Here is a 10,580-nt window from a genome sequence, read left to right on the forward strand (position 1 = left end):
ACTAGAACTCGTGTGAGAATGTTTTTAGCTACACACCACTTAATCAACAGACACACACACATTGATTTGCTTCATGTTTTGACTACTGCTATGGCCAGCTGCAAAGCTGGCACCAGGAGACGTCACGGTTTGGCGTCTCCTGAGTAGAATGGGGTTAGCCCGAAGTGATATAATGTATAGGCCTGTTGTGGTTCGGGGTCTTTCATCTTCCAGCTGCCTGCGTGCATATTGGAGGTGTAATGTTAATTTTTACCTGTGTTCATTGAATAAATCAGCACTGTTTTGAAGTTACTTGGACTGCCTCGTCTCTCAGAATTAGCATGGTAACAAGAACTGGTTAGCGCAACACTACCCACTGAATCACATTCGCCTCCATTTTCTATCTAAATCAATTAAAATAAACCTAAGATTTTTCATGGATGTTAGGCATTCTGTTTTTGTGTTCTATCACTCTAAGAAATGTAACATCAGTTTAACGTAGCCTGCTTATATCAACTGCCATCACAAAACTGGGTTGAATAAATACAAAAATTAATTAAAAGCTACATCATATAGCTATATTTTATATTAGCTTACAATGGTTCACTGACTCTAACCTGTGGTTCACAGTCTCAGCCACTGCCTGTGGGATTCATGTGTTTATAAGTACCAGCTACTTTGTTGAAAGCTTGTGGCCATAACATTCCTGATGAAATGACGGCCTGTTTCACCTAACTTGTATTTTTATGCTGAAATGATAAATTAACTTGAAAAATACTTTTTTTTTTTACTTATCTGTTTTGTAGAATGTGTCTAATTGATTGCTCATGGGCTACTCTAAGTTTATGACCGTGAAAAATAAACTGTAACAGGAAACTTTGTACATTTGAGCGCCCACAAAATGCCATAGCTCACTGGTCAGGGTGGAATGAAAAGTAAGCTTCAAAAAACATAGACGATCTTTGGCAACAAGTGGGCGTTGAGTTCCTCTCTCCCTCCCTCCCTCCGTGGGTCAGCGTGGGCGGCCCCGTGTGGCAGGAGGAGAGCGAAACACGACACCCCGCCAGAGGAAGGGGGGGTTGAGAGAACACGAAGTGGGTGAGTGAGTGGAAAAAGAAAAAGTCCGTGCCGGAGAAAGAGAGGGCCAGAGAGAAGAGCAGAGTTTGTTTCACAGAGAAGCATCGCTGATTTGTCGGTGAGGATGATGATGTGGAGGAGGAATCGACATCGTTAAACAAATGGGATGAAGATTTAGACTCGTCGCATTCCGTTGCTTCAGCATCGACCAACGGCAGCACGACTCCTCCAAACTTCGACCTTCGCCATTCAGACCCGGGCGACTGTATTTCCCCCCCCCAGAGGCTCTGGGCAACTTTTCTCATCTGAAACTCGTGCTGAAAAACAAATACCTCCGCAAAAAAAAAGTTACCGAGCAAACGTCGATGAGTCGAGATAAAAAGCAGAACTTCATACGAAGTTAGTGGAGTTTTTTAGCTTGAAAGCGTCGCTCATACTTGGGTCGGGTCCTTTCTAAAGAGCCGCTCCTGAGAACAACACCGGAGGAAGGAGTGGGGTGTTACTGCTAACTCCGCTAGCTAACCTAACTTGGCTAAGGCTAGCTAACTGACGTCTAAAGTTACCAGCCGACGGGGAAAGTGACTGAAGCAGCACACCAAAGACGACAACAAAGATGAAAACCCCGGCAGACACGGGTAAGTCGATGGTCACACATATGAAATGAACTTTTCCGACGCTGCTGTCGTTCTTCAAATGGAAACAACGGCGTCTGTAGGGTCGGTGGCTAGCTGTTAGCATGCTAACAAACTCTCGGTTCCAGGGAAAGTGTGACAAAATTATGGCGCTACTGTGGATCCATCCGACTCTCTTGTTATTGTTTCAGTGCGCCTAGTAGGTCGCTCACACCTAGGACCGCTTTATTTTTCAGCTACAGTTAATTGAGGCGGGTATGAATTCCATTTTTATAATCTTATGTCCATTACGCTTAACTTTTAAAGGATGTTTAAACTTGTGTGCTAAGAGGTATACAGTGAGGGGAACTGTAACGTTAGCTCAGTTTCCCGGATCCATGGTAAGGAGCGAGGGTCAGGACCAAAGTGCACCGACCATAACTTTGCTTTTGAGTTGTAGTTTATGCAGCAATACACAACGACTCGGATCTAATTTAGTGAAACAAAAGCGTAACACCACTTGTAAGTGAATCAAATTATCAGAACCTTGATAGTGGTGCACCCCGTTTCTCTTTATTTGAAAAAGACAAGGTAAAGGTGTTGAGACGGGATGGCAGGGATTTTTATGTATGTTATATTTCAGGAAATGCAACATAGAATAAATATATCGCCTCTCTATGTCAAGGATGTGAGTGACAGACTGGGCAAAGTGCTTATCGGTTTTTGCGTTTTGATTATTTTAGATTAAGGTCTCAACCAACACTCATTTTCATGTATCACACAACCTGCAGTGAAAGGTAAAAGTTCAAGGTACTTGATTGTCCATTAGACATGGCTGAAAACGTCAAATAAATACAGTAAAAAGACAAATACAGTAAAAAGACAAAAGTATCATAGTATCACATATATATATAAAAGCCACACGTTACATATAAAAAAACAATTAAACTAATTGAAACAGGTCTTTAAAAAACAAAACAAGTTATAACTCTGTGTTTGTTCCTGTTGAGATTGAGTGTGATGGAGGTGGCTGTTCCACCTACTGAGTGAATGTACAGTTCAGATAAGTATTACTTGAGACGAGCCAGTTACTTTAATGATGATTCTGGACAGTTTTGTCTTGCCTTTAACAGTGTGATTGGTAATGGGGTGGTGGTTAACTGAGATAGTTAAACTCACCTGGATTATGCTGGATTGTTGGCGCAAGACTTAAAATAAATCAGGAAACATTTTGTCCCTTTGTTTGGAAAGCTCAGTGGGTTCTCTGTTTCCTGTGAGTAAATCTGTTCGACCCTTGACAAGAAGTGTATTGTTTTAACAACTAAGCTGCTTCAGGATTTTAAATAAATTCAACTCAGAAACCTTAAGTCCTGCTATTTCAAATTTTGCTCATTTTTGGTTTTATTGTTTCAGTTTTCCATCCATAGGTTATGATTGTCCCTTGATTGTGCTTTTAAACTCAGTTAATCAGTAGTGTTGTGTTATAATCTTGGGCAGGCAAAGACCCAGTTCCCATAATAGATGTTTAAGAGGGGAATGCCACACCAAAGCACGTCATAATTAGAAATATGACTTCTAGGACTCTGCTGCCACAAATAACTTTTTATATCACAAAACGATTATCCAAAAACTTAAAACACAACTTTTTCCACAGTGGGTGAGAGGTGGAGCAGGAACAGGGCTGACACACAGACACAGACAAACATTCACGCTCATGCCTATGGACAATTCGGAGCCGCCAGTAAACGCAGTTAACATAACCTGCATGTCTTTGGACTGGGGGAGGAAATCCCCAGAGGCAGCATGTAGCAACATGCAAACTCCACACAGAGACTGCAAGGTTCGAGCCTAGAACATTCTTGCTGTGGCTTCATGCAGTTTGGCCATGTTTACAAATAAAATTTTATGAGATTCTGACAATTTCTTTCTTAGTGCCCTGCTCAGAGAAACAGCGCGGCCTATTTCAGGGCCTGTACCAAACATCTCAGAGTAAGAACTCACTGGGCTGTGGCTCAGGAGGTAGAGTGGATCGTCCCCTCACCTAACGGTCGGTGGTTTGAGTCCTGGCTTCGCCGTTCTACGTGTTATACTATTCAGTATAGTATTAATAGCCTGTCACTCATGGATTGATCTAAAAGCAGGATTTGACTGTTGTAGTTGGTTGAGGTTGTTGTTAATTTATTGTAGGCGCACGAGAACGCAGCCAGACCTGACCTGTCTGTGCCTTCACACATTTGTGTGAGCTGGGAAAGTTTTTGCATGTTTCTGGGGTCAAATCAGGATCTGTGAGATATCTTTTGTAAGTCAGAGATGAGTGAGCGAACACATGTTTAATGTTTGAGGTTTGAGATTAAAGTTACAGACAGGACACATACTTTGGCCTGTACAGAGAAATGGTGTTCTCAGAACCGTTCATTTCTGAGATATCCAACGTTATCCTGCGCTGCTGATTTAAATTTCTTTTTTGCTGGATAAAGTTTGCTGGTTTCAGCCTCCTTCTCTCTGCCATTTTTCCGCTTCATGTGTGCATGTGGCACCTGTAGCGGAGTATGACAAGCAGTCGGGGAAGAAAGGTGCGCGTGCATTTTTTTGTTGTTGTTGTTTTTTAAATACTGGTAATAAGCAAATGTGCATGGTATGATAACTGTCAACATTCATACCATGGTATATCGTAAAACTGTTGCCTGAGCAAGAGCATTTTATTAACATAGCTAAATTAGGAAATCACTCCACCACTCTACTAAAATATAGGAAAGCTTGTCTTAGAGTTGTCCTAACTGGGCAGGAGGTGGTGTTCCTGGTTTTGTTGGAGTCATCAGTGGCGCACACATTAAAATCATTGTCCTGTTGAAGATACTTATATGAATGGAATATGTTATCACAGCCTCAGCACTCAGTTGGTTGTAAATTCATATTACATGGTCTTAGGCCCATATCCACACAGGAGAGGCCCCCAGTGAGAATGGACTATCATTTTATCTCTTTATATACTGCTCTGTTATAGGAATTTAAGGCAGATGATGATAATTCACACAGCTGAATAACATTGAGTGCTTTGCCAGTGAACTTAAGGCCTCTTACAGAGCTTGACTTGGTATAGATCAGAATTTAAAGTCTTCACTTGAAAAGTGGTGTTTATCTCAGCTTCCAGATGTCTAAAACTACAAACTTCAACTGTTTCACTACACCTCCCTATAATGTTCTGTGTGTCATACAACAGCGACATGCTGGTTCTTAGGAATAGGATTGAGAGTAGGATGCTTCATAAATAACTTATACATCCTGCTCTCAGGTGGGACTGTTTTTATTCCTCAGGGAGCTTTCTGCATGGTTCCTGGGAGCCATTCTGAGATACTCAACAAACATAAGCCCCGATATATTAACATCATATTTTGACTTAATGACTTCCATTATCCAGAGGACTAGCAATGTCACGCGGCACTTCCATTAGTTAAAAAAAACTCTGACCACGTGCCACGCAGCAGAGGATAGATCACTTTGTCTATCTGTAACTGATTTTCCACTTTGGTTATGTTGTGTTAGACTTATAGTCAAGTTAAAGAAGCTACATGCTGTTGTCGGTGTGCTGATTTGGCTGTAAAATAAAAGCCAACTTGGTTTGGATGTTCTCAGCAGTTCCTATTTCTCAGAGTTTATTGTGTGATTCATAGCAACTTCGCTTAGTTTCTAGGGAATGAAGTAAAGCTTGCACTGTTGACTCAGTGCTTAAATGAAGTTGTGAAGCTTTGTTACATCCGTGTGTAAAGCATCCCATTAGGAAATGATGACCTGTGTCCAGATTCCAGATTGTATTAATGTGTGTGTGTGTATGTATGTATGTGTATATATAAACCTCCACTCTCTTCCTACCAGGAAGTCAGCAGTCTGGCCCACCAACTCTAGTTTTCCATCTGTGTTACTCCTTATATCAACAACGCGCCACATGTAAGACGTCACAGCTGTAGATGGCCGGGGCCAGTGAGCCAGCACACTCTGTTGCACTCTGTATGTATGAGTGTATGTTGGAACACTGTGTGTCTGTGGGGTGAATAGAGCCATACATAAATTAGCTTGTGTTAAGGGCTAGACTGCTGTTTATTACTGTGAGTGTATTTATGTATTTTTGTGTGTGTTTGTTTATCCTCATGTGTCTGTCATGTACAGTTCTACCTGACATTGATGTGGTCCCAACAAAGAGTGTTTGACTTTTACCAGTGAGACCAAATTGCTCTTGAGGAAAACAATTTGGTTGTGGTTGGCTCTGCCTATTGTAATTACAAGAAGAGCATAGATGTCGTCATGTAGATTCAAACAGCTCACATAACACAGGTTAGAAAAAGCTTTTAAAGGCTCGTTTTTGTTAAAAAAAAAAAATGATGCTGTTAGCTTCCTTTAGAAAGGACTCTGTGTTACTGTCTCACCACTGTGCTGAGCTATGTTGCTGGCAATTTCAAAAGCGACAGCACAATTACTTTAGAAGTTGAGGCCAAGTTGTTTGTCTCAGAGAATATCTGAGAAGAGCTGCTGGTGACTGATATACACCCTGGTGGTTACCTGCTATTTGTTTTAGGACTCTGTCTCTATGTGAATTAATGGTGTATTCTCTAGTGCAGGACATGGTGCATCTCAGCCCCTGCCAGCCCAGAGTGAAGAGGTGGCATCTTTTGCACAGAGAGAGTGGGACAAAGAAAGAGCAAAGACCAGGGTTAACATCAGTTTGGGTTTTTGACACAGAAATGGTTAAAAGCAGCCAAAGGACTCAGATTTGATTCAGATGTGTTAGCATCTAAGATATTATGTTTGTGTTGGTAACATTAGCGACCTAGCATGGTCACGATTTTGCCTTTGTATTGAATTAAAATGATTTTAATTTGGGAGTAATTTCAGCTTTAAAATATTCTAAATGCCAATGTTCCTTTCAGGATGTACAGTTTTGCTTGTTTCCCTCCCATTTCATGGTTAGTGTGAGTGATCAGGTCAGCCTTTACGTTACCTGTTCACATTCCTGATTACTGCTGAGCCAAGCCTGGGCAAGCAGACCCTGGAAAAACTACAGTGGAGTGACGTCAGCATTTCTCTGGTGTGTTATCAAGTGGTGGTCCAGGTCAGTGTTGCTCTGATCATCTTTCACTGTTGCACTGGGCCTTTTTTCCTGGATGTGTGTATGTACAGTGGCTTCAGTGACCCATACAAAGCTAAGAGAATAGACAGATTGCATGAGCTGGCCAAACAAACACCGGGCCTCACGCACAGGAAAGCCTCATAGTCAGTCTGGGAGGTGCATTTTAATAGACATCCATGCCTGCAGCTTCAATAATCATTTTAATCTAAAAGATCCAGTTTGTCAAAGTGACCTAATTATGTCAGATAGTTAGATTGCACGATTTAATTTAATGCTCCATTATGTTGTGATTGTGGGTCTCACGGATGCCGAGTTCTGGATGTGAAATAAAATTAAACCATCACACATAGATAAAGCAAGTGTAAGGTGACATGTTCTATTTACAGGCACTGCAAAGGTTTTGAGCTTCACACATTTCATATTTATTTTATTTTATTTTTTTTTCCTGTTAATTCTTTGGTGAATACATGGTTTACAGAATTATTTTGACATCAGGAAACTAATTTTCTGATCCTAGAAGTCAACTTTGCTTTACATCAGAAGGAAAAGGTAGAAGAGCCTGAATCAGTTTGAAGCATTGTACACAACCACGAGCCTTTTTGATTTTATATGTCTTCTTACTAAACACAGACAGTTTACATATATTCAGCAGGCATCTTTAGAGTTTTGGGGATCTTAAGTGTAAGATGCTATACACTGTGCAGTATTTGTCATGTTGCAGCTCAGATATTAGAAACATAATCCATCCTCTTATGCTGTGAAACCATTAGGAATAATCAATTAGCAATGTTGCACTACAGTAATTCTTTTTGATAAAATGTGATTTTTATTTTTTTGTGCACACTTTACATGTACCCGCCTCATCTGCTCCTGCTGCTGTTGGTGAGCTACAGTTCTCAGGATGACTTATTAGACCCACAGGCTGTGCTTTACCTTTTAAAATCCAGCTTTGGGCTCTACATGTAGCTGCAGAAGCAATAACAATATAGAAACCTTTTCTGGTGCAAAATATCAATGAGTGTGGCACTCGTCACTCTAATTGGAGTACCTCTTGTGGCTGTACTGTTCCACTGTGTATTGATGCTGCTTTTGCTGGATAGTAGAGATTGTTCTCTCTACCTCCTTTATGATTAGTTTCTCTCTGCATGGTTGTTGAACATCTGTGTAAAGTGTTGAGTTAGGAAGAAACTACTGTCTGATATTTTCAATGATATTACAGTGTGGCAGCGCATTGTCTACATTTGGCCTGCTTAAAACAGAGGGTGCAGAGCCAGCTTTTTGTTAAGTAGAATTTTTTCATGTGAAATTCTGACTATTTCCCCCCTTGCCCCAGTAGTATCTGTGTACTATGATTGGTAAAATGACAGTACTGCTTTTTAGTCCAAAGAATGTTCTTATCATCTAAAATGTCTTTGTTGGCCTGCTTGTTTGCTTAGTATGTGTATGTATGTAAGACTGAGTGAATCTCTGTTGGCTCTGTCTCAGTCGACCCCCAGCGGGGCAGATGAAAGTACAGAGCGGGTCAAGTGGAACCAACAACTCGCTTCACTGAGCAGATAAGGCAGGCGTCTGCAGCAGGACAGCTATCTCTGAAACACCTGACAGGATGCTGGGTTTCTGGTTGCAGTATTGTTTGGTCACACACTGATGAATCCCTCTTGCATAAACATACAGGTTGCACAAGATTCAGATTTTTTTTTTTTCATATTTATGGCAGTAATGTGTTGTACACAAAGCGAGTAGTATGGGTTATCTGTCCTACAAGGAGAAGGATATAGTGAATGATGAGTGCGATGTAGCACAGCCCTACTTGTAGAGCCTTTGGTCATCAAAAAATGCAGGCAGACTGTTTTTGCCCTTGAATTGTGTTTTGGAGGTTTTTAAATCAAATCAAGGCTGAGAAAGTACAGAAGGTGTAGAGGTAGGCTTGTGCTTTGTCTCTGGCTTATGGGCTTGAGTCATCTTAACTGACGGAGGTGTGGAGGGTTGTGCTATGTGTTATGGCTGTTGTCTGTAGTTTGTGGACATGGAGGGAGGGTGTGCTGGCCGGTTTGGCATTGTTTGTGGCCAGAGGGATTGAGGAAGGCCTCTACCAGCACATGAGTCGGCCTTCTACACAGCAGAAACAATAACGGCGTCAGACTAGACACGGCTCTGTGTGGCTCTGTACGACAGTGCCCGTGTTACCGCCAGGTTGTTGTCAAAGCAAAACTATGCACCAAATGTTTTTTAGGCAGCCTGCTAGGAGGAATGGCGAGAGGTAGTCTGGCACGTTATGTTCTGGCAATTAATGAGGCCTACAGTAGATGGCAACATCTGTGTTTTTATGTGAAATGGGAGCATTGACGCACACTGAAATGGCTAAAACTGTTGCATTCCCTGGCAGTGAATTACAGCGCCAGCGGAAAGTCTTAAAAAAATTTTTTTAATTTGGAAAGCATTTATAAAATGATAAAATAAATGGGCTATTAGATAAATAAATATTGGATAAATTAGATGTATGCTCTCAAAGGGGACCACCACAGGAGCCGCTGAGCCACTGAAAACCCTGCCAACAGGTTGCAGAGAGAAAAAACAGCACAGTTTGGTTTTGTGGTTGTTTGGACGAGGTTGATCCAACCCAGACATTTCCTGCCTGTACACTTGTTGGCGATGCACCTGCATTCTTACCCCACACTGCTCGAATGAAAACATGAGATGTCTGCAGCTTTCATATATAACAGTCAAGTGTTTAAATTGATGCTCTCACAAACATGAACCTTGGTACTTTTCTAAATATTAATTTCATCAAACCCCACTGAAAAGGCAGGAGAAAGTCGAGCTAAGAGAACCATTCTGAAACCACACCTTTAACATATAGCCTAGCTTGTAAACCCTGATCCAGAACAGGTGTGTTAGTGTCTTTCTGTTATGCGTGGTTCTTTGCAGGGTTCAGGGGGTGTAAAATCTTGAATTTTATTGATGGGGAAAATGTTGGTTCAGGTGTCTGCCTGCTGGCTCCTGAGGTTAGTGACAGTAGCAGTGACCATGCAACCATAGCCAACCAGCCTGCCTTGAATACGGTGACTTTTTTAATTCACTACACTACATTTGATTTGATTTGATTTGATTTGATTTTATTCTTTCAAACATGGGCACCTGAAAATAAATATCATGTGAATAAAATAAAAGGCTCTGGGCACAGCTGAGAGACACCATGTCCTGCCCAAGTTTCACTGGGTTTATCAGACAGTGTGTAAAATCTGTTAAAAGGAATGTAGACTTTGTGCTTGTCTTGTAGCAGCTTCAAAGTTAAGCCATAAATTATATTAGTGATAAGACTGGCACCATTTATCCAGGTCAGCTCCATCAGTCAGCTTTAAGGGTAAGTTTACCGTTTCTTCCTATCTGTCTTTTATCACTCAGTACACAGACAGCTAATATAATAACATCAAATTAAAGATGAATTCTTAAAAAAATCTTGGCACATATTTGCTTAGATGACATGGTGAGCATGCTTATTGAAACAAGTGACAGAAATGTGAAAGAACGCTGAATGATTCAGTATTAAATAATTGAGTATCACTTGTTGAATTTATGACGTTGAAAGAGCTGTCCTGGTTGTTTTGTTAACTCATAAGCAATGGGTTTGCAGCCCATTTGGTGTCCCTGTTGGCTGTTTGAAACCCCCAAGCAGTGATGGATGAGTTGGGTCTATTGAGATGTGAAAATCAGTTAGTCCCTCAGACACTCACTCACTCATCTTGCCCACTCACAGCATGCCCACTTTATATGGAGGCCTGGACCCCACC

At 41.2% G+C, this 10,580-nt stretch overlaps 1 protein-coding gene across 1 annotated transcript in view; it reads left to right on the top strand.

Annotated features, from left to right (window-relative positions):
- Window positions 1-913: 913 nt before the first annotated feature.
- erf (Ets2 repressor factor) overlaps window positions 914-10,580 on the top strand; it is a 31,570-nt gene continuing 21,903 nt past the window's right edge. The window contains 1 exon segment of the mRNA XM_020618509.1: window positions 914-1,691. Coding sequence (XP_020474165.1) covers window positions 1,670-1,691 — 22 coding nt within the window. The 5' untranslated portion in view covers window positions 914-1,669.

The sequence above is a fragment of the Monopterus albus genome, unplaced genomic scaffold (assembly GCF_001952655.1).
Source record: "Monopterus albus unplaced genomic scaffold, M_albus_1.0 scaffold206.1, whole genome shotgun sequence".
Lineage (NCBI taxonomy): Eukaryota > Metazoa > Chordata > Actinopteri > Synbranchiformes > Synbranchidae > Monopterus > Monopterus albus.